A 27,222-nucleotide genomic window follows, 5' to 3' on the forward strand; every position below is an offset into this window, starting at 1 on the left:
TCACAAAAATATGGAGAGCTCGCGGAGTCGAGACCTCAACAAAAAAAAAGGAAAAAAAAAAGGCTACAGGACTACGAAGTTTCCCACACGACAAGTCGCACGCGAAACTGAGAGGTTAATGTTATGCCGTCTTTTTCTTATGGGAAAAACGACGCCTCAATTGCATAAACGACGTTACAATATAGAAGGACAATTTAGTCAAATGCTAAAAATACGCATGACTAAAAACAAGCGACAAACGAATTTTCAACAAGCGGCAAGCGAATTTTCAACAAGCGACAGGCGACAAGCGAATTTTCAACAAGCGACAAGCGACAAGCGAATTTTCAACAAGCGACAAGTGACAAGCGAATTTTCAACAAGCGACAAGCGAATTTTCAACAAGCGACAAGCGAATTTTCAACAAGCGATAAGCGAATTTTCAACAAACGACAAGCGACAAGCGAATTTTCAACAAGCGGCATGTTTTCCCTATAAATAGCTCACTCACACAAATCAAAATTCAATGGACAACTCAGAATCCTCTGAACTCAGAATTCACTCCGAACAGAGAATCCTTTTAACTCAAAATTCTCTCAACCCTAGAGACTCTCAACCCCAGAATTTTCTCAGCCAAATACTCTCCAAACTTCAAAATTATCCCGGATCATAAACAAAAACCGAGAGCCACCTCTCGGCGGGAGGAAGAAAAACAAAAATCCAAGAATCCATTCACATAGCAAACACACTCGCCCTGAACAACGTCATGACCTGATCCCGCAAAACGGGTACGTAGGCAGCTCTCGAAGAGCACGGTCACACCCCCCATGATCGACCTCCATCCAGGTTTGACCTGCAGGCGAGCTCGACCCCCCAGGCGAGCTCAACCTCCAGGCAGGCCCGACCTCCAGGCGAGCTCGACCCCCCAGGCGAGCTCAACCCCCAGGCAGGGTCGACCTCCAGCCAGGCTCGACCTCCAGGCGAGCTCAACACCCCAGGCGAGCTCAACCTCCAGGCAGGCTCGACCTCCAGGCGAGCTCGACCTCCAGGCGAGTTCGACCCCCCAGGCGAGCTCGACCTCCAGCCATGGTCGACCTCCAGGCCAGGCTCGACCTCTAGGCGAGCTCGACCTCCAGGCGAGCTCGACCTCCAGCCAGGGTCGACCTCCCGGCCAGGCTCGACCTCCAAGCGAGCTCGACCTCCAGCCAGGGTCGACCTCCATGTGAGCTCGACCTCCAGGCGAGCTCGACCTCCAGGCGAAATCGACCTCCAGCCAGGGTCGACCTCTAGGCCAGGCTCGACCTCCAGGCGAGCTCGACCCCCCCCCCCAGGCGAGCTCAACCTCCAGGCAGGCTCGATCTCCAGCCAGGCTCGACCTCCAGGCAGGATTCGACCTCCAGGCAGGCTCAACCTCCCGCCCAGAAATCAAAGACGAAGAACGCATTCCCGACGAAGAAGAAGGCAAAGCATTATTTCCCTCTTTGCGATCCTAAGATCCTCTGAAGCTCTTGGATGCTTTGGGCTTCGTCCCGTACTTCCTTGAGCCCTTTGGACTCTCGGAAAGTAATTTGGGCCGATCCAATACTAGGCACGTGACTATTTCAGGCACACCACGTGTCCTCAAATGTTAACACCAAAAAATGGCTTAACAGAATCTAAAATTGAACATTTCAAATATTACATTTTGAGAAGTTTGATGGAAAGAATTACTTTGGACTATGGAAAATCAAGATCGATGATCATCTCAGAAGCCTAGGGTTTGATGAAGCACTGAAGAGAGAATCCACGATGTTCGAGTCTCTATCTACAAAAAGAAAATAAGAAATTGTTGAAATCGAGCTCGTCAGTTCGCCAGCTCGTCACTTCGTTAGTTCGCCAGCTCGCCACTTCGTCAGCTCGCTAGCTCGTCAGTTCGCTAGCTCGTCACCTCGCTAGCTCGTCAGTTCGCCCTTCCTCCTGACAAGCGTGCCTCGGAAGTCCTCTCTCCTTGGAACTCATCACATGGGAAATTGTGTTAATTTATTTGTCATCTATTTCCTATGTCTTATTTTCTGTGTAACATTTATTACGTTCTATTTCCTAGATAGAATTATTAAATGTATTTATTACACTCTCTCTTGTATCCACCATATGTATAAATAGGTGATACAAGTTCATATCAAATATAAGAAATATTCAAAGTCTCGGAACACTCTCTCTCTTCTCCTATTCTCTCTTTCTTTCAACACGGTATCAGAGCAGGGAAAATCAATCACCATGAACACTACTCAGTCTCAATCTGAATCCTTCTCCCAACATATCACGAGCCACAAACTCAATGGTCACAACTTCCTACAGTGGTCACAATCCATGCTCATGTTCATATCGGGACGAGGTAAAAATGACTACCTCACAGGCGCGGCGAAATCTCCAAAGATCGAAGATCCGGTTTTCAAGAGTTAGAAGGCAGATAACAACATGGTGATGTCCTGGCTCATAAACTCTATGCAGTCCGAAATCGGGGAAACCTTCCTCCTTTACCCAACGGCAGCAGAAATCTGGCAAGCAGCTAGAGAAATCTTCTCCAACTCCGAAGATGTGTCCGAGCTGTTTGAGAATGAGAACACTCTCCACGACCTACGTCAAGGAGAGATGTCTGTTACTCAGTTCTTCAGCTCGCTCACACACCTGTGGCAGAAGATCGACCTCTACGAACAGCACCAGTGGACCTGCCCCGAAGACTCAAAACTCTACCGCAGGATAGTGGAGACCAAACGTGTGTTTAAACTACTATCCGGTCTCAACCAAGACCTTGATGAGGTCAGAGGTCGAATACTTAGTACAAAACCACTACCATCTCTCCGTGAAGCCTTCTCCGCGGTCAGACACGAGGAAAGCAGGAGGAAACTCGTGCTGGGAGTTATCCAATCGAGCTCAATTCAGGGCTCATCCTCAGACTCGTCCACCCTCACCACGCATGGAGACGAAGTTCTTGCAGCCCGCGTCTCAACAGAGAGACCTCGCAAACCTCGCCCCTACTGCGATCATTGCAGACGACTTGGACACCTCCGAGAAACCTGCTGGAAGCTGCATGGGAAACCACCGAGCTCGAAGTCAACCCGAGACACTAAGGATCCGAACTCAGTCGGAAACTTAATATCCACTTCGTCCGCTGCCTCGACCTCGACCTCGACCTCGGACTCTCCCTTCAGCAACGACCAGATCGCTATTCTCCAAAAGCTTGTCCAACAAGTCCAACTCAGTGGAGAAACCTCCAGCATTGGTCCTCTAGGTAACTCTCCTAGTGCCCTCAATGTAAGCTCAGAGAATCCCACAGCATGGATTGTCGACTCCGGTGCCACTGATCACATGACTAGGGCATCTAAATTTCATGTATCTCAAACGAATGTTTCCTTCTTTGTTTATCAATAAAAATATCAATTCCATTCAGTGTGACATGTGTGAGTTCGCCAAACATTCTCGAAGTTCATATCACCCCACCTCGTATAAACCATCTCGCCCATTTGCCACAATTCACAGTGATATATGGGGACCCTCAAAAGTTCCCAATATCACTGGGGTGCGATGGTTTCTTCACTTTGTTGACGACCACACTAGACTCAGTTGGATATACATGATGAAACAAAAATCCGAAACATCCAACCTCTTCAAAATCTTTCACAAAATGATCCAAACACAGTTCGACACATCCATCCAAATTGTCCACACAGACAACGCTCGAGATTACTTTAATTCCGAGCTCGGCGATTTCTTCAAAACACATGGCATAATTCACTACAGCTCATGCGTCTACACCCCGCAACAAAATGGGGTAGCCGAAAGGAAAAATCGACATATACTCGAGGTTGCCCGAGCCATCATGTTCTCCTCAAACGTCCCATCTCATTTTTTGGGAGAAGCAGTCCTCACAGCCACCTACCTCATAAACAGAATGTCGTCTAATGTCCTTGGCTATAAAATCCCATCCCAAGTCCTTCTAGAGTCATACCCTTACTCTCGACTCATCTCAACTCTACCTGCGAAAGTATTCGGCTGTTCAGTCTTCACCCATTCTTATGACCAAGGTAAACTTGATCCAAAATCTCTCAAGTGCATCTTCCTTGGCTATTCAGCAACTCAGAAAGGCTACAAATGCTATGAACCCCGGTCCCGTAAATTCATAGTCTCCATGGATGTATCATTTCATGAGTTAAGTCCTTACTTCGCCAATTCAGCTCGTCAGGGGGAGAATAATGGAGATGACTTCCCAAATTGGCTCATCATAAACCCAGAATTCACCTCGCCACTTAGTCCACCTAGTTCACTCCCAAATCCGACCTCACCTGTTCAAGAAATTCCCAGCTCGCCCCACAGTCCGACCTCACCTGTTCAAGAAATTCCCAGCTCGCCCAGTCCGACTCTGATCCCCAGCTCGCAAGCCTCTGAACCCTCTCCATGCGAACAGAACATCACCCAGAGTCCGGTACAAGATCGCGAACAAAATGTCTCTCCGAACCTGAACCACGACACTATTGAACAAGGTAACATCTCATCTCCAGACTTACCAATTGCATTGAAAAAACCTACTCGGTCGTGTGGTCAATACAGAATAGAGGATTACGTGTATTATGGGAACCTATCTACGGGCTACCAAGCCTATGTGGCAAAGTTAGATGAAGGTAAAGTGCCATAATCCATCGAGGAAGCCCTTCGAAGTCCTGAGTGGCGAGATGCGAGTCATGCCGAGCTCCAAGCCCTCGAACAGAATGATACGTGGGATATAGTCGAGCTACCACCAGGCAAGCGAACTGTTGGATGTAGATGGCTCTTTACCATCAAACACAATCCAGATGGGACAGTGGAGAGATATAAAGCCCGCCTTGTCGCGAAAGGGTACACTCAAGCATATGGCATTGATTATCAAGAGACGTTCGCTCCAGTTGCGAAGTTCAATACCATCAGAATCCTCCTTTCACTAGCAGCCAACTTAGATTGGCCTCTCATTCAGCTCGATGTGAAGAATGCGTTTCTAAATGGCGAACTGGAAGAGGAAGTCTACATGCAACTCCCACCGAGATTTGACAATGATCAAGGAGCCAACAAAGTCTGCAAACTCAAGAAGTCTCTATACGGTCTAAAACAGTCCCCTCGAGCATGGTTCGGAAAATTCACCAATGTGCTCAAGCGTTGCGACTACGAGCAGAGTCAAGCCGATCCAACACTCTTCTCAAAGATCTCAACACAAGGCAAGCACACCATCCTGAGTGTGTATGTGGACGACATAGTCATCACCGGAAACGACCTAGAAGAGATCAGGAGACTGAAGCAAACTTTGTCATCTGAGTTCGAAGTCAAGGACCTCGGCAGCCTACGATACTTCCTCGGCATGGAGGTAGCTCGATCAGAAAAGGGCATCTCTGTTTCCCAGCGCAAGTACACGTTGGATCTCCTCAAAGAAACTGGCATGCTTGGCTGTAAACCAGTTGACACTCCGATGGATTCCAATGTGAAACTTCTAGCTCGCACCACCGAGGCCACCACCGACAAAGAAAGATTTCAGCAGCTCGTAGGAAAACTCATCTACCTAACTCACACGAGACCAGATATTGGATTCGCAGTGAGTATGTTAAGTCGATTCATGAGTAATCCCTCGGAAACTCACATGGACGCAGTCATGAGGATTCTCCAATACCTCAAAGCTGCCCCAGGGACTGGTCTCTCCTTCAAGAAAAGGCGAAGTCGAGGTGTCGAAGTGTTCACAGATGCGAACTGGGCCGGATATGTTCCAGACAGACGATCAACATCAGGCATGTGCACATACGTCTGGGGAAATCTTGTTACCTGGCGAAGCAAGAAGCAGTCCGTTGTCTCAAGAAGTAGTTCTGAAGCCAAGCTCAGGTCTTTAGCAAGCGGAGTATGTGAGGGCATCTGGCTGAAGAGAGTTCTCGACGACTTCAAGATCATCATCGAAGGTCCAATCAAGCTCTTTTGCGATAATCAAGCTGCTCTCAGCATAGCCAAAAATCCAGTCCATCATGACAGAACAAAACATATCGAGATCGACCGATACTTCATCAGTGAAAAGATTGAAGAAAAAATAATCGATATGGAATACGTTCCATCAGGTCGTCAGCTCGCCGACATTCTCACTAAAGCCCTTCCTCGAGCAACCTTCTCCGAGCTATGTAGCAAGCTTGACCTCCTCAACATATACAGTCAAGGTTGAGGGGGAGTGTTGAAATCGAGCTCGTCACTTCGCCAGCTCGTCACTTCGTCAGTTCACCAGCTCGCCACTTCGTCAGCTCGCTAGCTCGTCAGTTCGCCCTTCCTCCTGACAAGCGTGCCTCGGAAGTCCTCTCTCCTCAGAACTCATCACATGGGAAATTGTGTTAATTTATTTGTCATCTATTTCCTATGTCTTATTTTCTGTGTAATATTTATTACGTTCTATTTCATAGATAGAATTATTACATGTATTTATTACACTCTCTCTTGTATCCACCATATGTATAAATAGGTGATACAAGTTCATATCAAATATAAGAAATATTCAAAGTCTCGGAACACTCTCTCTCTTCTCCGATTCTCTCTTTCTTTCAACAGAAATCTTGAAGAAGGACACTAATTCAATTACCTCAAGTGTCGGGGATCAAATCATGACAAATGAGGTGAAGGAAGACTCACCATCTAGAATGTGGCTAAAGCTCGAGTCTATATGATGACAAAGTCTATATCTATAAGAGTCTACTTTAAGCAAAAGTTCTAAAACTATAAGAAAAGCGATCATAAGAGTATTGATGAATTTACAAAACTCATATATGATCTAGACAGTCTTGATGGAAATTGAAGAGGAGGATAATGCCATCTTCCTTCAATAATCTCTTCCTAACCTTGTGAAGAACTGTTTGACACATTGAAATATGGCAGAGAGTTTGTAATGAAGTTATCTATGTAGCTTATTCTGAGAACATGGTCTGAAGGCCAAAACATGAGGGGAAGGCCAGGAAAAGAAAAAAGGGAAAGAAGAGTCCGTGTCAAAGCCAACGACTAGAGATTCAAAAGAATCCCACATTTTTGTTGGCACTCCAACATAGGATTGAACATTGGAGATGGAATTAGAGAGGATGAATCAAGGACAACACTCAAGAGACTCGGCTAATCTCTCAAGTTGCCTAGATGAAGCAAAATTCTTGGCTTTGTCAAATGAAGACCCTAAAGATCAATTGATCATGAATTCATGATGCTCTTTCCGCATGACTGACAGATCACTTGACTGGCATTACAACTACAAGCAACAAGAATGTGGAAAATTGCTGATGCGGAATAATTAATCCTAAAGAGTGTTTGTATAGTGCTTGAATATAGTAGATTGATAAATATGACTCTCTCGAGCCCTAACTAGATTAGAATTCACATTAACTTTAACAAGGATAACGCGTCTATTCACTGATCTTCTTCGGATTTTATTTCTTGGGGCTCAAACCATAAAATTACTTCATGCGCTAGTTATGTACAAAGATAACGTTTGATCTAATTTTACATTCTTATTTGTGTTGAGATGCGCTTTTCCACATAAGATTTCTAACATTGATATTTTGATGTGTTCGAAAATTTGAAGAGTTTGAAATTTTGAACTACTATTTTATTTGCCAGAGTGTTCTAATTAGGCGGTTCGTAGTTGAGAAATAATCTATAATATAGGTATAAGCTTGGCGCTTTTTATCAAGTAAAGAACACACCTAGTTCTCTTTTTCTATAAAAAGCTCTGCTATCCCTCTAGTTTTATATCAGTCTCTCCTAGTTTCAAACAATCTCCAAACATCTTAAACTCATTTCTTACGATGAATATACTAGAAGAACAGAAAATGTTTGGTGACCCAAACCTCTCAAGTTTTTTTTTTTTTTTTTTTTTTGGGTAATTCCGCTGCCACACATTATGTATATTTTAACTATTACCCATATAGTTTCAAGGAAACGAGAACCTGTATATAACGAGTATGTTTCAACAGAATTATTCGTACTCCAGTTTGTATCCAGCTCTGTTTCACATGATCAGCAATTTGGTGCACTTTTCAAAACCTACCTTGCCAAGGGACTTATTTCACTAGGAGTCACGTTGGCAGCTAAAATATTATTCACCGAGTCCCTTGTTGACTCAACCCCAACACCGTTATTGTCTATTCGACTTAATTCTGCTGCCAAACATTCCTTTAATTCTGCAACAACTTGACTCATGGTTGGCCTTTGATTCGGAGCCCGAGAGACACAAGCCATCGCTAATTCAACGGCTTTCCACACTGAGTTTGTCTCAAAATCCCCACCTAGCCTTGGCTCGACGATGGTGTTGATGTCACCTGTGGAAAGCACCGAATTGACCCACTGAATGACTGTAGTCTCTTCCGGGATCCTAATTAGAGCAGGGCGTCCTGTGATTATCTCCAAGAGAACGACTCCAAAGCTGTAAACGTCGCTTTTCTCGTTTAGCCATCCCGTTTGATGATACCTAAAAATAGTGTGTCATTGTTCGCAATGGTTTTGAATTAGTCCTCGGAATCAACGTTGTTGTTTATCCCCCAGCGGTTATTTTTCCATACAATCCTTTATATACATTAAAGTAAATGTTGTTTTAAGTTGCCTGTTTTAAGCTATCTATAAATTAAGAATTGACCATTTCTGTCTGATTATTTGGATGTGGATACACGATGAAAAAATAGTTTGATTTGATATAAAACATCACGAAATGGAAATTTTACTATAATATATTAGGTTGATCAGGGGGTCATACACTTGAAAACTGTCTTAAGTTAGTTAAAACGGATATGTGATAAATAAAGCTGAAAATTTCAGACTTTGTACGCAAGAAAAAAATATAATAATAGAGGCCGATTTATGAAACAGGTAAAAACCAGAGGTCTCTAGTGCGGATAAGCTATATTATCTATTATAAATTCCATTGTCCTCTTAAATATCGCTATCAATAAGCTTCGGGAAATGATTTTATGAAGACTTTTTTTTACGTTTCATTATTTAAATTTGCTAAATTAATCCCTTTATAATATTTATTCCCCTGTTTTGATTCCTACTCTTCACGCCAATAAGTTCAATTTATGGATTATCCCCTGTTTCTGTTGCTATAATAACTATAAACTTACTCGGGATCAAGATATCCACGTGTTCCGGCAACTTTAGTGGACACATGTGTGGCATTTTCATCGGTCGGGAAGGCTTTAGAGAGACCAAAATCGGCAATCTTTGCTTGGAAGCGATCGTTTAATAAAATGTTCGTAGTTTTTACATCTCTGTGGACTATCGGTGGCTTACACCCCGTGTGCAAGTATTCCAATCCTACCATAATGTTTCATACTTTTTTAGCATACTACTAAATTGATCTGGAAGAATTTTAAAATTCACCGACCTCTTGCTGAATCTATCGAAATTTGAACTCTTGTTTTCCAACTCAGAAAATTTGTGTTGCTACCACCTGTACAGAGGGAAAACGTTAGAAAATAATGGAACAAAAAAATTCAAATTGATAAGGGCTATTGTGGAAAACTAAAAAGAAAACTCAAACATAGTCATACCTAAAATATGCGACGATAGATCTCCATTCGACATGAACTCGTAGACGAGTGCCTTCTTATCTCCTTCGTCACAGTATCCAATAAGGCTTGTCAAATTTCCGTGATGAACTCTCATTAGAAGTTTAACCTGCAAATTAAGAGTAACATAGTCTTTCGTGTAGTGTAGCAGAAAAAAATAAGATCCGCTATATTACATATATCTAAATATATTACCTCTGCTTGAAACTGTTGCTCGTAAAAGCGCTGCATACTATCCTGATCCTCTGTTTGAGTGTTTCGATTTCCCTGGGTAGCTTCAGGGGGAGAAATCATTTTTACTGCCACTTGAATATTTTCACTCACAGTCCCAAAGAAAACAGTTCCAAAGCCACCTTTCCCCAGAGTCTTCTCAAAGTTGTTTGTCATCTTAGCAATCTCAGAGTTGGTGAAGCTTCGTTTTCTGAAGCCGACAAGATCTGATTCCCTCGATTGCGCTGGTTTACAATAAGCACAATATTAAGCATGTGGAAGTGTTCTTATAGAGAATTTACTCGCTCAAAATCAAACTTACCGAATCTCTTCTTCCTCTTGTTAAGGATACCAAATAATACAACGCCTATTAAAATCATAAGGACAATGGATCCAGAAACTGAGGCAAGTATTGGAACTAGAACATTGCCTCTCTTATGTGCCTCCTCTACTTTTTCACACGAAAGTGCTGTGCAGAGATTAGGATTCTCTCGCACGCTTGCATAAAGTTATAAATTCAAGTCAGCTTCGTCGTGGGAATAAAATAATAAATATAAAGTAAATCACCTCAATGTCAGGGAACCATTTGATGATTTCGCAAAGAGTTCAACAGGTATTGAGCCAGTAAAGTTATTTGCATCTAAGTTTCTGAAATAAAACAAGGGTTACACATTATTTGATCCGCAAAGCAATAAAGATAATTTTATATATTTTCTGTTTCCATATACATAAATTAAAACTTGTAGTTAAATATCTTACAGGAATTTCAGGTGTGGCAACTGAGCTAGAAATTCTGGAATTGGTCCGCTTAGGCGATTATACGATAAGTCCCTGCATTATAAGATATCAATACATTGTTTGCAAATTCGTTTGATGCCAAAATTTCATATTAATTCATTCCATATAATTGAATTATAAAAGAAAACATTGTGGTCATCAAGTGCTTACAGCGACTCCAGCCTGGATACGTTAAAAATATGAGAAGATATCTCTCCGGTCATCATACTAGATGACAAGTTCCTGAATTAATTTTCATCGGTTAAATCAAGCAAGAGCTTAACATACAAAGATTTTGAAATTAAAACAAAAATATGTCAAGGCTGATATAGTATATCTTACAAAGCGATAATTCTCGGAGGATCAGATTTAGAACCTGCAAAACTACAGTTTAGACCATTCCATTTGTATTCTATCGGAGCACATGGATCTCCATCCCAGTTTCTCTTCACACTATAGGTTGATTTAATTTGAGTGATAGCTTCAACTAGTGTTAGCAAAAAAATACAATTATTACAAAAAATCATACAATGAAATTAATCAATCGATAACAAGCAATAATTACGACTGATCATACCATCGCCTTGCTCTGTCTCTGACTGCGATAAATCCAGCGCAGTGTAGATCTCAATAGCATTGAGGATCGGTGGTTGAGTCGAATTTGGGCTCTTCACAAAAGAAATGGTATAGTTTCCCATGATCTCGGTTACAATAGGTAAATGTGTTACACTATATACAGTGCTGACATTCAAATATTTGGGGACTATAGGTCCATCCTGAAACTTGCCGTTAACAAAGATGTCAAATGATCTTGACTCGTTCTGTTTGAGCTTTTTTATTTCACCAAAGTGAAGATACATATAATACGCATTGGACGGGTCAAAGGTGTACCAACTGTATGTCAAGGGATCACTATAATTTTTTGGGGTGATGGCTGTGTTCATTATTTGTGGAGGTAACTTGTAGTTCACATCAGAATTCACAACGCTAGATGTGTACACTGTGGTCCAGTTTTTCTTAAACAGAATCTCATTGATATCATTAACAGACCAACTTCGATCCAAAGCATCTTGTGGCCACCTATCCAAAACAAGGAGTTGATATGTATTCTTAAAATGTTCCATTTAATAAAAGTACTAAATGTTCCTAAATCTTATTAACTATGGGTTATGGCCTGCTACTTATTATCATTCTTAGTAACATTGCGCCAGTTCAGAGGTCTGCATCTAGACAGTTCATTTAATTAATTTTTTTAAAAAGCACACAAATCAAATCTGAATATTCTTTCTTTAGCTAATTCATACATTATAACATAATTTAGCTGCTCTATCGATGTAAATATATCAAATAAAAAGGGAGTGGCAAACCTGTAGGTCTTGTTGGTCATCGATCCAAGATCAACACGTTTGACAAATTTCAAAGACATTCCAACTTTGGTAACGTAGGTGATGTTTGTCAACGGCCTTAATTCCAGAGCTGAAATAAATGGTGTTCCTTTACCAATATCCGCAACACAAACACGCACATAGTTCTGCTGCGCAACATGTATGATCTCGGTCTGGGTGGGAAAATCCATGTTGTTGATGAATGTGATCGTATCCCAAAAATTAGAACCGAGGTGGAGATGAAACACCGGGGTGCTGTTTTTACCATCATAATTCCCATAGTAGAACCTCGCTTTTATTAAGTATCTAGTGCCTTTCGACACACCTATTGTATAACAATTCCAGATTCCTTCTGGAAAGAATCGGAGACGTATGAGCTGTTTCAGATACTGGCCTTGTGATTTTAGAGGCAAGGTTTGACTCACGCCGTTTTTAACAAAGGGTTCGTCTGGCACGAAATTTATGCCTGTACTTTGGTCCGTATAGCCGCCTAGACTTTCGGGAAGACCACAATCAATGCTAATGAACCCTGCGACAAAAAAAAGGGTTAGTGCAAAACCGGAAAACCGATTATCATTTTTTTAGATTCCATTTATAAGTTTATTTAGTTTCTTAGTTAGTTACCTGATTGATCATTTTGGGCATGAACTAGGAGTACAAAGGAAAAAAGGATAAACAAGGAGATGATAGAGTGTCTCCGAATCTCCGATCGTTCCCTCATTGTCGTGTTGCACTACCTGGGAGTAGCTCTGCTTACTATGTCAGCTTTTCAAGATGGCAATCATGCAGAGATAATTTTATGATGTCATTGTATATGTATATGCTTATTCTTCTTATTCCAGCTAATTATTTGATAAATTAGTCTTGGTCAATGCCTACTAGTTTTTCATTGCCAAGTTGATCAGGATTCGAATATAATTGGAATTATTTACCAATGATTTGATAGTATTATGTTATCAAGTTGACCAAGTACTAATTCTGTATGATATTATTAAAATCATCTTTGGTGGGACCATAAAATCATTCGTGATTTCCTAGTCAGTGTTTGCCGTATCGCTGTGTTTGTGTCTGCTAATTTTGACTATTTTAATAGCGGAGAGATCCCGAATTTTGGTAGTAGTCATTGTTGACTTCTTCTACGTTCCGATATAAATATATTTTTCGAACCCATGATAATGCACATCTGTGTAGAAAAAAATTATTTTTTAAGGCTTAGCCCATTTTAATAGCGCACGTCATCTGTATGTACATGAATATAAAGATTCTATAGTAATGATTATATCTCCGAGGGAATGCAACTACAGAGTTTGTTTTATTTTTGTTGAAATGTCAAGTCAAGAATGACTTCTCTCCTTTAATCTTTCAAGGAGTACAATGATTATTTCTCGCTGTAACTCTAAATAAATAACTGGTTCTTATATATTTCTTTTGATCTAACACAAATCGAATCATTAGATCCGTTAAACCAATTTTGAATACATCTATGCTTAAAAAGGAATTCATATTTTTTTTAGGATGGAAAAAATAAATAAATATGGTGTTCTACGTATTTGGCTTTCTTTCGAGTGCCAATATAATTAAGATTCAATTTACGTAGTCTATTCTAACTAAAAGAATATTCACTACTAATATATCTTATGTGCATAAACGTATATATAAGATATGCCTTGAATTTCCATATAAGAATTAAATATAGCAATGAGTGTGAAGAGTGTCAGCTTCAAAGCGGCTAAAAGTTTTATTGACTTACATGATAAGCATCTAGTGGTAGCATGGACTTCAACGGTACAAAGTGAAGTAAAGTGTAACCAGGAGTTACTTAAAGTAAGTTGGTAAGAGTACTATTTAACTTAGACTTTACGTATTTGTAAGTACTATTTACAAATCAGTTTGTATCTCTGAGTTGAGAGGCAACTTCTAGGGGTTGATATCAGCGGTATAATTTGTAATTAGGATCAAAGATACAATTCAAGACGTGGCTTGTGTGTGGAGCAACTATGAAGAACTTATTGAAGAGATAAAAAAAGGGACTCGAACTACCTTATTTTGAAGAGTTCTAGGGATTTTGTTTAATAAGATCCATGATATTAGCCATATATACACCTTGCGCCTTCAGATCAGATTATTAGAAGTCGTTAGAGATCTTGCGGCTGAGGTTAGAAGAAGCGAAAGCAAAAAAATGTATCATCAAACCCACCTAAAACCCTCATATGGACAAGGCAAAAGACCCACAGCCACACCGCCTCGAGAGAAAAAAGGACACAAAGGACAAAGCCTCACTTTTAAAATCATATCTAGAATGTCGATTGAGAACTATAAATAGAGATAAACTAATTAAAGACATTTCTATGGAAGTAAATAACACAAACTTCCCTTGCTTAAAAAAATAAAAATAAATAAATAAATAAAAACTTCTTCAGTACTTTTATTATTATATCATAGTCTCTGATTTTCAAACAATCTCCAAAAAAAAACCCCGAACTTATTTCATATAATAAATATATATACTAAAAAAAAAGTGGGTATATTGATTGAATTTGTAAGGGTCCATATAATATCGGGAAAAATATCTTGCAAACAGATCTGAATTTATTACTTGATTTTAGATAGAGATAGTATTTTGTTCTTTGATCTAGTTGTGCTGCCACATAAGATATTAATTTTACATATTCCCTATATACAATTTCAAGGGCAAGAGGGCATGTGCGTTCTACAGAATTATTCGTGCGCGTGTTTGTACCAAGCACTGTTTTTCATGATCAGCAAATATTACAAGCTTCATTGAAGACGTAAAAAACGGAAACGAAGAAAATAAAAAACTACCTTGCCAAGGGACTTATTTCACTAGGACTCACATTGGAAGATACTATATTATCAACCGAAACCCTTGCTGTTTCAAACCCAACACCATTATTGTCTATTCGAGCTGTTTCTGCTGCCAAACTTTCCTTTAATTCGGCAACAACTTGACTCATGGTCGGCCTTTTATTCGGAGATCGAGAGACACAAGTCATCGCCAATTCAACTGCTTTCCAAACTGAGTTTGTCTCAAAATCTCCATCTAGGCTTGACTCGACGATGGTGTTGATGTCGCCTGTGGAAAGCACCGAATTGACCCACTCAATGACGGTAGTCTCTTCTGGGATCCTAATTAGGGCAGGGCGTCCTGTGATTATCTCCAAGAGAACGACTCCAAAGCTGTAAACGTCGCTTTTCTCGTTTAGCCACCCCGTTTGAAAATACCTGAAAATACGGTGTCACTAATCATAATTGATTTTAATTACTCGTGCTTTGAATCAACATTTAATGATGGCATCCCTAAAAATATAATGATCGATTTGATAGAAAGCCGTACGAAGTAACAATTCCTTAAAAATCATATTGCGAGGTGATAGTGTACAAGCTAAATACTAGGGGTTATATTCTGTGATCAGCTTTTTTTATAATTATTAATGTAATTACATTTGACGCCCTCTTTACCGATTATGCTCTGTTTCTATTGCTTTAATCAGAGTAAACTTACTCGGGATCGAGGTATCCGCGTGTTCCGGCGACTCTAGTAGAGACGTGTGTGGCATTATCCTCAGTCGGGAAGGCTTTGGAGAGTCCAAAATCGGCAATCTTTGCTTGTAAGCGATCGTTTAATAAAATGTTTGTGGTTTTTACGTCTCTATGGACTATCGGTGGCTTACACCCCGTGTGCAAGTACTCCAATCCTACATCAATTTTTCATATATTTTTTTATAGAGAGAATGAAACTGTGTATAATTTCAAAATGCACTAACCTTGAGCTGAATCTATCGCAATTTGAACTCTCGTTTTCCAACTCAAAAAAATCGTGTTACTACCACCTACACAGAGGAAAAAGATCATAAAACAGTGTCACAGAAGAAAAAGTAAATCAAATCGCAAGTCCTAACCTAGCGTATTAATGTACATTTTAAAAATAACCATACCTAAAATATGCGACGATAAATCTCCGTTAGACATGAACTCGTAGACGAGAGCCTTTTTGTCTCCTTCGTCGCAGTATCCAATAAGGCTCGTCAAATTTCCGTGATGAACTCTCATAAGAAGCTTAACCTGCAAGTAAAGAGTGACGTAGTCTTTCTTATAATCTAGCTAAAAAATATATGATCTTCAATATTGTATACACCAAAATATCTTACCTCTGCTTGAAACTGTTGATGGTAAAAGCTCTGCATACTATCCTCAGTTTGTTCGTGTCGATTTCCCCGTGCAGATTTCGGAGGAGAAAGCAATTTAACCGCCACTTGAATATTTTCTGCAGCGGTTCCGAAGAAAACAGTACCAAATCCACCTTTTCCAAGAGTCCTCTTTAAGTTGTTTGTCATCTTCACAATCTCAGAGTAGGTGAAACTTCGTTTCTTGAAGCCTATAAGATCTGTTTCCTTTGATTGTGCTAGTTTGATATAAACACAGGGTTAATCAGGTGTTACGTTTTATTGTATTATCTAACTAATTTCCATTATAAAAAAAACTTACCTAATCTCTTCTTCCTCTTAAGAACGCTGAACACGATTACAGCTACTATTATCATGAGCACAATCGATCCAAAAACCGAAGCTACAATTGGAATTAGAACATTGCTCTTCTTCTGTGTCTCCTCTGTTTTTTTGCACGAAAGTGATGTGCATTGATCAAGATCAGGATTCTCTCCCACGCTGCATTCATGAAGTGATGAATATAAGCCAGCTTTTAGAAGTCAAGAATAATATTTTACATGGCTATAGGAAGAAATTCAACGAAAATATTGGACAAAGTTTTTGCATTCTGTTTTTAACATATAATTTTTACCTTAGTAATAGAAAACCACTTTCTGATTTTTGAATGAGTTCAGCCGGAACAGAGCCTGTGAGGTTGTTTCTTTCTAAGTTTCTGAAAATAAACAACAAAACATTGGCTACGTAAGCCACCTAAACTATAGGAATTGTAAATTAGCCAACATTTGGTAAATACTTTGTAAATAGCCAACTTGCATACGTGGCAGCCTATTAACTACCTAAAATATATGTTTGGTTGTGTTAAATAATGTTTTTATTAATCTGTTAATAAGTTTACTTGGCTATTTACAAGAAATTAACCAAAGGTGGGCTATATCTCAATCTACTATATCCGTGTGCCTATATAACTTAATAGTAAAATTTTTGAAATTACAATTAGAGTGAAATAACTAAAATTATTAGCTCATATATCTTCAAGTCACTTACAGGAATTTTAATTTCGGCAACTGGGATAGAAAACTCGGCACTGATCCAGTCAAGCTATTATTCGACAAGTCCCTGATAAAATAACAAAAAAAAATATAAAACAAAAAATCAATGGATTAAACAATATATTATAAGATATGAGACCATGTATCACCACTTACAAAGATTCTATCAAAGTTAGGTTTGAAATATAAGACGATATCTCCCCAGTCAGTCCACTAGATGATAAATTCCTGAACATCAACAAAAACTGAAAATTAACTAACATATATGCAAAACAAAATCCGATTAATATTTTTCTTTTTACTTACAATGATGTTACTCTAGGAGGACCAGAACCCTCAAAGCTACAATTCAAACCCGTCCATGCATATTCCAGGGGAAGGCAAGGATCCCCTTCCCAATTCTTCTTTACTCCATACCCAGATTTTATCATCGAAATTGCGTCCACTAATAATTAAAAAATAACTTTACTACAAAATACTAGAAAATAACTTCATTATAACATGCGCAAATTCGTATTATCTTACCGTCTTTCAGATCGGTTTCAGGCCGCGTCAAATCCAACCACTTGTATATCTCAATGCCGTTGAGAACCGGCGGACGAGTCGAGTTCTGAACCCTTTCAATGGAGAAGGTAAAGTTGCCTCCGTTGTGTCCTGAGGGAGTGCTTACCGTGAAGAGGTTCAAGTATTCTAAGGTGATGGGACCATAGAAAAGCTCGTCGTTGAGCATGACGTTGAAGGCTCTTGAGTCGTTGCCTTTGGTGTCTATGACCTCAACAAAGTATAGGTAGACAAAGTACTTGGCAGCCGGATCGGGGTCGCTCCATGCGAATTGCATTGGTGCGTCATCGTCTATGGGAGTGCCAGCTGTTGCCACGACCAGTCGTGCCGGCTCATACATAGAGCCGGTTTCAAACGTCTCATTTGTCGCCAATTGGGTCCACTTGTTGTAGACGTACGGGAACCAAAGCCGGTCGTGCACGTCAAAAGGGTACCTGAAAATTTAATGTATAGATTTTTTTTTCAATAATTCAGGTTTTGGTACCATATCGCGGATCAAATTCTAAAACATATTCTACAATAAACTTTTAGTCTCACCCTATTGAGCTACACTGCCAGCTCAGCAAAATCAAGACAACTCAGCTAGCTCAGCCTTGCGTACAAATCAAGCTAAGGAAGCTAAAGTTGGTTAGAGTTAGTTAGGACTGTAAGATCTCTATAAATACATAATGTAATTGTTCATTGCAATATAATGAAGGAAATCGTTTACTATCATCTTCATTCTCTGTCACAATTCAACAAACACCACATATTCTTTTCTTTCATGGTACCAGAGCTTCACAACCTGGTATCGGAATAATTCTCAAATGGCGTCTCACAGTCAGACCTCTACTCCAACGATCAATCGTGCTTCACCGATCTCATTCACTCATCTAATTGCGTCGAAATTAGATTAGAACAACTTCATTTCCTGGCGAAAACAAGTCCTCGTCGCGATCAAAGGTCATCGTCTCTAGGAGTTCATCCAAGCGAATCGCGAACCACCGCCGAAATTTCTCAGCCGTCAAGATGAACTTGCCTCCAGGTTCAATCCAGAATTCCTTGATTTTTGATCAATAGGATAGTCTCATTTTGTCCTAGATTTTCTCTTCAATGACTGATAATCTAGTTTCTCAAACGATCAACTGTGAGTCCACATCGCAATTATGGTCGACTCTTGAGTCCTATTTTGGATCTTAAGTCAGAGCCAAGATCTCACAATACAAAACGGCTCTGCAACACACAAAGAAAGGCGATCTATCAATTAACGAATTTCTGCTAAAGATTCGTAATTGTGTAGATCTGCTCACTCTGGTTGGTCACAAAGTCGAGGAAAGAGAACACATTGATGCAATCTTGAATTGTTTGCCCTCAGATTATGAGATGTTTGTAACTTCGATTAATCCGAGAGTAGAGCCATAGACAGTCACAGATCTTGAAGCCTTGCTGCTGTCCCGTGAAGTATTGCTGGAGAAAAAGACTAATGAGTTTGATCAAAGTTCAAATCAGATCATGGCCAACTACGCAAGATCAAGCTTTAATCGTCCTTTCAACAACAATTACGGGCCTCAATAATTCTCACAGCAACATCAACGTCAAGGCTACTCCAACAATCATACCACTAATTCCTTCAGTCTAGGGCAAGGCAGTGGAAGAGGTCACCCACAAGCACGAGGACGTGGACATGGAGTCATCAATGGCCGAGGTTCTTGGCACAGAAACAACAAGGTCTAGTGTCAACTCTATGGAAAACTTGGACACATAGTCACTCAATGCTACTACAGATTTGATTAGACATTCACAGGCCCAAGTCAACTGCAATCTGGGGCTCAAATCCAGGGCAACGTGGCTCATCTCCAAGCCGCACCAGATCAGACAATAGACACCAACTCATCAAGCCAAGGCCTCTACTCCATGATAGCCACAACAGACAACATCAACGATCCTGCATGGTTTCAATCCTCTAACGACACATAATGGTTTCCAGACTCAGGAGAAACAAATCACATCACGTCAAAGATGGGGAATCTAACGATATGGTCAGAATTCTATGGCACAGATCAGGTCCATATGGGAGATGGTAAGGGACTCTCTATAGCTCATATTGGTAATTCTACATTGCAGTCTCAATTTTGTCCTGATAGATCTTTGTCCCTGAATGATCTGCTTCATGTGCCTAAAATAACCAAAAATCTGCGTAGTGTGTCAAAATTTGTTGGTGACAATAATGTCTTTTTTGAGTTCATGCCATACACTTGTTATGTGAAAGATATAATCAATAACACTGTTCTGATGAGAGGTCAACTCAAGGGAGGGTTATATGTCTTCGACAAAAGCCAAGTCTCAATCAACACACAAAGTCAGAGCCAAGTCAAGCCTGGCAACCACAAAGAGCCTCTCAAATCAGCAAAGTGTCAAAGTACTACACACAATTTATTTCCTAGTTGTAATGTAGCTTCAACTAAACCAGATTTTAGTACATGGCACAACAGACTTGGCCATGCCTCAGAGCAGGTCATCAAACTTTGTACTAAGATCTTGTAATTCAAATGTCTGCAATAAAGCTACAAATTCTATATGTTCCTCTTGTTGTCTTGGTAAACTGCACAAAGCCCTTTTTCAAAATTCCACAACTGTTTTCACTGAACCACTAGAACTCATCTATACAGATATTTGGGGCCCCTCTCCCACAGTCTCAACAAATGTGTATAAATACTATATTCATTTAACAGATGCATACTCTAAATATACCTAGGTATATCTTCTAAGAGCCAAATCAGAAGCACTACAGTCCTTCAATCATCTCAAAACACAAGTAGAACTACAGCTAGGACACAAAATCAAGGCCATTCAGAGTGATGGAGGGGGAGAATTCAAAGCCTTTACCAAAACACTCAGCTCCCTAGGAATCATTCATAGAATTTATTGTCTTCATGTCCATGAGCAAAATGGATTGGCTGAAAGAAAACACAGAAAGATAGTTGAAACGATCTTGCTCTATTAGCTAGTGCATCCATGCCCTTTAAATTATGGAATGAGGCAATTAGAACTGTAGTGTTCATAACAAACAGATTACCTTATTCCACAATTCAATTTCAAGTCCCTTTAATTGTTCTGTTCAAAAGAAATCCTCAATACTTTAATCTCAAAACCTTTGGTTATTTGTGCTATCCTGATATGAGACCCTATAACACCCACAAATTTGATTTCAAATCTAAACCATGTACTTTCATTGGTTACAGTCTAAGCCACAAAGGTTACAAGTGTCTAAGTAAGTGTGGAAGAGTTTACATAAGCAGAAATGTCATCTATGATGAATCTCAATTTCCCTTTTCCAAACACAAACCAAAATCCACCCAATCACCTCACTTTGTCCAGTCTAGCCAAGCTCTCAAAGTCATCCAACCCAGCCTGAATCTGATTCAAAATACAGGACAAAATGAGACTGAATCTAGTAACCAATGTGAAGCTAATCCATTTCCTGAAGTTGCTGAAGTATAGGTTCAAGCAGTCATTCCACCTCAGGCATCATCAAACAACAATGAACCTGATGCACAACCTTCAGAAGATAGCAACTCAATACAGTCTGGGAGGATAAAGATCACGCTGCCCTTTGAAAATTTCAACATCAATGACAGTGATCAAGCCTTACCTTCCAGTCCAGCTCCACCAACAACAAACAAACAGACATGGGATGGTCACAAGATCAAAGAATGGAGTATTCAAACCCAGAGCCTTCATCAGCACAAGAGAGCCAGACACTGCAAAAGATGCTCTACAACAGTCAGAGTGGAAAGCTGCTATAGTCCAGGAATACAAAGCACTAATACAAAACAATACCTGGAAACTAGTGGAACTCCCTACCAACAAAAAACTAATTGGCTGCAAGTGGGTTTTCATACTAAAAGAGAATCCTGATGGCTCTATACTCAAACACAAAGCCAGACTTGTAGCAAAAGGCTTCAATCAAGTTGCTGGATTTGATTACAGTGAGACTTTCAATAATGTAACAAAGCCTTCTACAATAAGGATCATTCTTACTCTTGCAGTCAACATGAAGTGGCTAGTACATCAAGTTGATGTAAACAATGCCTTCCTTGATGGAGACCTACATGAAGAAGTCTACATGGCACCGCCGTATGGGTTTGAAGACAACACAAAACCAAAGGCAGTGTGCAGACTAATCAAGTCAGTGTATGGACTAAAACAAGCTCCAAGAGCCTGGTTTGAAAACTACAAACAACTCTCCAATCACTCGGTTTTAGTCCTTCAAAGTCAGATACTTCCATGTTTATCTTGAATACAACTTCACTGACTATTCTGGTCTTAGTATATGTAGATGATATTCTGATAACAGGTAGTGATGAAAAAGAAGTCCAGCGACTAATAGAGCAGCTTGATGCAAAATTCTCTCTCAAGGACTTGGGATAAGTCAACTACTTCCTTAGGGTTGAAGTCAAAAAGACTGAAACAGGTCTATTCCTCAGCCAGTCTAAGTACATCAAAGATTTGCTCTGTAAAGCACATATGCAAAATGACAAATCAACACGAGCTCCACTTACAACCGGTCAGAAGTTTCTCAACTATGGAAGCCAGCCCTTTGAAGATCCTCAACAGTACATGAGCATAGTTGGTGCACTATAATATCTGACAATAACAAGGCCAGAACTAGCTTTTAGTGTCAACAAAGTCTGTCAATTCATGCATGAGCCGCTTGAAGATCATTGGAAAGCAGTGAAGAGGATTATGAGGTATCTAAATGGTACAGTCATATGTGGCATTCATCTATCTCGCCATCTCATCAAAGGACCACTAAATTTCACTGGATTATGTGATGCAGACTGGGCCTCTGATGTCATAGATAGACGATCAACATCAGGATTCTGTTTATTTCTTGGGGACTCTCCAATCTCTTGGCAGTCCAAGAAACAAAGCACCGTCTCTTGTTCATCTGCTGAAGCTGAATACAAAAGTTTGACGTACATCACTTGTTACAAAAGTTTGATGTACATCATTTGACTCAACATCTCATGTCTGAACTTCAAGTCAAGTCTTCAAGAGAGCCAATTATATGGTGCGACAATCTCAGTGCACACTAGTTGGTAGCAAATCCAGTCCTTCACGCAAGAACAAAGCACCTTGAACTTGACCCGTAGTTCGTGCGGGAAAAAGTTCAAGCCAAGCAGATAAAGGTTCAACACATTCCATTTGTTGATCAAACAGCTGACATCCTAACAAAGGCCATCTCAAGCAATGCATTCGAGTTCATGCGATCCAAACTCAAAGTTCTTGATGCAAGCACGTTGAGTTTGAAGGGGGGTATTGGAGCTACACTGTCAGCTCAGCAAAATCAAGACAACTCAGGCAGCTTAGCCTTGCGTACAAATCAAGCTAAGGAAGCTAAAGTTAGTTAGAGTTAGTTAGGATTGTTGGATCTCTATAAATGCACATTGTAATTGTTCATTGCAATCTAATGAAGGTAATCGTTTACTATCATCTTCATTCTCTGTCACAATTCGACAAACACCACATATTCTTTTCTTTCACGCCCAAACTCTAAAACACACCCTAAATTAGCGTTTTGAGGGATTGATGCACAGTTTGCATGTAGCACGTTACCGTTCATTACTACATTTATTTTGTGTATTTTCAGTTTGGTCCTTTAAAAGCTTCTAAATTACATAATTATCCAAACAAATAACAATAATTTCATTTGATCCAAAAATACACTATTTAACTATTTTTTATATTATTTTTTAAAGTTTTATATGTTAATTTATTTTATGTGTTTGATTTATTTACGCTGTTATTTTGAATAATTTAAAGTCAACTTATTTTGAGCCTAATCACTTTAATCATATTTTGACATATATTATGTCTGTTTTAATTACATTTTTACATCTTTTTCTTAATCGCGTGTGAGTGATTTTAGTTCATATATCAGAAAAATATTATAAATAATTTTATATAGAAAGACATTAGAACTTAGTCAAGTGCTCGAGACATGCAAAGTGGCTATATAATATGAATTGAAATAATGAGCTATATCGATAAAAAAAAAAAAAAAAAAAAAAAAAAAAAAAAAAAAAAAAAAAAAAAAAAACAGTATTCTCTAATGTCTAAGTTGAAAGTTTAACTATTGTAAAGAGACACAACCAAAAGTTTTTTTTTAACATAATAAAATTGAGATATATAATCTTAAATCAAATATGTTGAACGTACCTCTATATATTTCTTTTATTACTTAAAAAAAAAAATAAGAAATAAAAAGTATTACCGGAATTAAAGACCGAAGTAATGACTGCGTATTATATTAAGGCGTGGAATCATTACCATGTGCAGCATATGACTTAACTGTTCTTTGAAGATCCCTATGCAGTATATATGTAGATGTCAAAAGTCGTAGCATTTGTAATTATTTTTGTCATATTTATGATCTTTTACGTAACGTAGGTCATCTTATGGTGTAAGAATGGATATATGGCCATCAGTAAATACTTTGAATCTACCACGTTAATAACTCCGAGCCTTGTTCAAGAAGAGTGCTAATAACAATGATAGTATCCAAATCAGCATATAAAATATTATTTTTGAGACGCGTGAGATAGTTTAACAGCTTTCCTATTCTGTCCTTGTATAGAAGTCACACCTTAGATATAAAATGATAATAATAATAAGGTATTTAAACCAGAAAATAAATTAACATTTTAAATTATGTGAGATTGTGTGAAAGTATCATGGGTTCCATCTCAAAATCTATTGGTAATGAGAGTAGTAACTTATGACATTTATAAGTTCTTGTTAGTTTTCATTTATTTTCAATGTGAGATTCCTAACACGTCCTCTTAAAATTACGGCTCTTTGCGTTCGTTTATCTCTGACCGAATCCCAACGATTGGATCAGATATTCGTTTTGGCTTAATGAGTTCTGATACCATGTGAAAGTATCATGAGGTTCCATATCAAAATTACTAATTAGTAACGAGAAGAGTAACTCATGACCTTTATAAGCTTTTGTTAATTTTTATTTACTTTAAACGTGGGATTCCTGAGAGATGATTTGATAGATTTTCCATTTTTATCTTATATAGGAGCTATATATCTGAAACTCCTTAAAAAAAATATAGTCATATGAATTTGATCGATTTGAAAATTTTTAAGTTATAATTATATAATTTTTAAATATATCCTCAGTTATTTATTTTCTTACACACTCCTTACAAAATTTAGAATAATATTTTTAATCAAATCTGCAAGCATGCAAATCCTGGCTCCTCCACTCTACTGACTGTGAAGTTTGAAATATTACAGTAAAAACATAAATTAGCTATTAAACTAGGATAAGGGAATTTTTATTTCAATAAATTAGTACGCGACAAAGATCATTTTAAACATAATTAAGTCCATACCTGTAAATAGAGCCATTGAGGGTAGACCCAACATCACCCCGGAGGTGGAGCGACAAAGATCCAGACGGAGTTACGTAAGTATCGTTCTTCAGAGGCCTCAGCTCCAACGCCGAAATGAACGGCGTTCCAGATCCAGTGTCCACTAGGCAAACGCTGAGCACCTCACGTGTTGCCACGTGTACAACATCTTTTATGACGTTGAGCCCGACGGCCTCGATCGTAATAGTCTGCCACAGAGAGACTCCGACGTGGATGTCGAACTGAGGGAGGCTGTTGAGGCCGTCGTAGTTTCCGTAGAGGAAGCTGGCGCGGATCAGGTACCGCGCGTCCCGCGCTACTCCGATGGAGTAGCAGTGGCGGGGCCCACCGTCTGGGAAGGTTCTGACGAACGCGGCTTGTTCTTGGGAGACTTCGCTGTACCGCGGCTCAACGCTCTTGCTCTCTCCGCTTGCCACGTAGGCGGCGTCGGAGACGTAGATTATGCCCGTGGACGGCTCTGCGTAGGAGTGGTTTATCGGCAACCGACCACAGTCTAGGCTGATGAATCCTGACACGTGTCCCCATACCTTTAGTGTTAGGTTTACTATTGATTATGGAAATAGAATATATGTTCATGTACCTGTTTGGTTCTGTGCGTCAACGGGAAAGAGAAGTAAAAGATCTATGATCAGAAGTTGGAAGAAAATCCGGTGAAGTTTGTACTCAGTCTCGTTTTGCTTCATTTTTGTTTTGTTATTTTAGATTAGCATTGCTTGTGTGCGCTGTGAAGACTGAAGATTGAAGAAAAACTTAAAATTAGATTTAATATCTATATTAGCTAATTATTTTATGAAAGATCTTTCTAATTAAAAAAAACTTTTACATGGCTACATTTTTCAATGTAGGGATTATATAAAATATTGTAGTACGTAGTCAATTCTATGTATATACGGGCTGTACGTATTGACATATGATGATATATAGTTTATCATTGACGACAATTTTGTACGCCAACAACTTGCCAACTTGCTCTTGAAAATTCGGGATAAAGAGAAAAATAGTAAGAAAATTACCGCGCAAAGCTTGTTCTTTTGGGCAAAGAAAACCGCAAAGATTAAACAAAGGTAGATAATGAAGATGTTGCGAAATCTCAGCAAAAAAAAGTCACACACAAAAATGTACATGCAACTTGACAGATGGTTTAATATTTACAAGTGGAAAATTAAATATTAACTAAAATTTTGACATTTATGAATCCCCTTACTGGGTACGTATTTTCGTGCATAAATTACGATGTTAGAGAAAAGGAGCAGAATAACCAATGCATGTAGTCATTTTCAAAGCATTATCGGCGCTTAGATAATCTTTGAAGAAGTCTTCGCAATAGCTTTCAGATCTTATATCATCTTTACAAGATAACTTCCAAGTGCCAACGTTATATGTGCTTGCGAAGACTTTTTTAGTTAGACGAAATCAAAGAGCTGAAATATTCGCTATTTTAAGTAGTCGAAATTCCCCTAAATAGAATCGACTGTCCATTCTTATTTAAACTAGAGCACTCAAACTATTTCGTGTGTTCGAAAAGAAGGATGATCAATGCCTAAATGGTAAACACAATTTTCACTACGCCGAAGTAAAATAATATAGCATTTTGAAAGATTTTTAAAATGAAGTATTCAAATTTGGAGAGATAAAGTCACTTTTTCTTCCGAAAAGATTCATTAATCGTAATATTGGTTACACTATTGTAATATATCCTACATCAGTTAGTACAACTAAGATCTAACCTCAAAATAGTTAACTTAACTAACACTCTTTGATTACATTAACTCCACAATAAGTCTTTCCATTTCTTATCTTCGATGACGTGCTGACGTGGCTTCAACTACTCTATTAACCCCCTCAACCTAGGCGGTGATGATGCCAACGACAAGCTTGGACTTGAGCTTCAGGATGCGAGTGACGGACAAGCTCTTGGTGAGCACATCCGCAATCTGATTAATGTATTTCAAGGTCACGACAGAGAACAATATCTCCAACAAAATGCGAGTCTTGTTAAGAATATTGTCCACTGAAGATTATAAAATAAACATGAATGATTACTGAATATAATACTAACTTCACTTTAT

The 27,222-nt window shown here is 39.1% G+C and overlaps 3 protein-coding genes across 3 annotated transcripts; all 3 read right to left on the minus strand.

Annotated features, from left to right (window-relative positions):
* Nucleotides 1-7,924: 7,924 nt before the first annotated feature.
* On the minus strand, nt 7,925-10,147 carry LOC149385850 (putative leucine-rich repeat receptor-like serine/threonine-protein kinase At2g04300). The gene is made up of 7 exons (XM_089626423.1): nt 10,090-10,147; nt 9,753-10,012; nt 9,540-9,666; nt 9,374-9,439; nt 9,111-9,303; nt 8,042-8,461; nt 7,925-7,940 (listed from the first exon to the last, which is right to left on the minus strand). Exons 1-7 carry the CDS (start codon nt 10,145-10,147, stop codon nt 7,925-7,927), a joined length of 1,140 nt encoding a protein of 379 aa, XP_089482549.1.
* A 183-nt stretch (nt 10,148-10,330) lies between these two features.
* Nucleotides 10,331-12,650, minus strand: LOC149385851 (putative LRR receptor-like serine/threonine-protein kinase PAM74). Its single transcript, XM_089626424.1, has 7 exons — nt 12,554-12,650; nt 11,912-12,458; nt 11,122-11,624; nt 10,887-11,031; nt 10,716-10,787; nt 10,527-10,598; nt 10,331-10,415 (listed from the first exon to the last, which is right to left on the minus strand). Exons 1-7 carry the CDS (start codon nt 12,648-12,650, stop codon nt 10,331-10,333), a joined length of 1,521 nt encoding a protein of 506 aa, XP_089482550.1.
* A 1,900-nt stretch (nt 12,651-14,550) lies between these two features.
* LOC149385852 (LRR receptor-like serine/threonine-protein kinase IOS1) lies at nt 14,551-25,889 on the minus strand. The gene is made up of 13 exons (XM_089625928.1): nt 25,734-25,889; nt 25,115-25,661; nt 17,691-18,160; nt 17,472-17,610; nt 17,322-17,393; nt 17,161-17,232; nt 16,748-16,828; nt 16,436-16,614; nt 16,099-16,352; nt 15,886-16,012; nt 15,715-15,780; nt 15,453-15,645; nt 14,551-15,172 (listed from the first exon to the last, which is right to left on the minus strand). Exons 1-13 carry the CDS (start codon nt 25,834-25,836, stop codon nt 14,749-14,751), a joined length of 2,727 nt encoding a protein of 908 aa, XP_089482054.1. The 5' UTR covers nt 25,837-25,889; the 3' UTR covers nt 14,551-14,748.
* Nucleotides 25,890-27,222: the final 1,333 nt, after the last annotated feature.

The sequence above is a fragment of the Urtica dioica genome, chromosome 9 (genome assembly GCF_054948205.1).
Source record: "Urtica dioica subsp. dioica isolate 48M chromosome 9, U.dioica_male_clone48M_v1_H2, whole genome shotgun sequence".
NCBI classification, from domain to species: domain Eukaryota; kingdom Viridiplantae; phylum Streptophyta; class Magnoliopsida; order Rosales; family Urticaceae; genus Urtica; species Urtica dioica.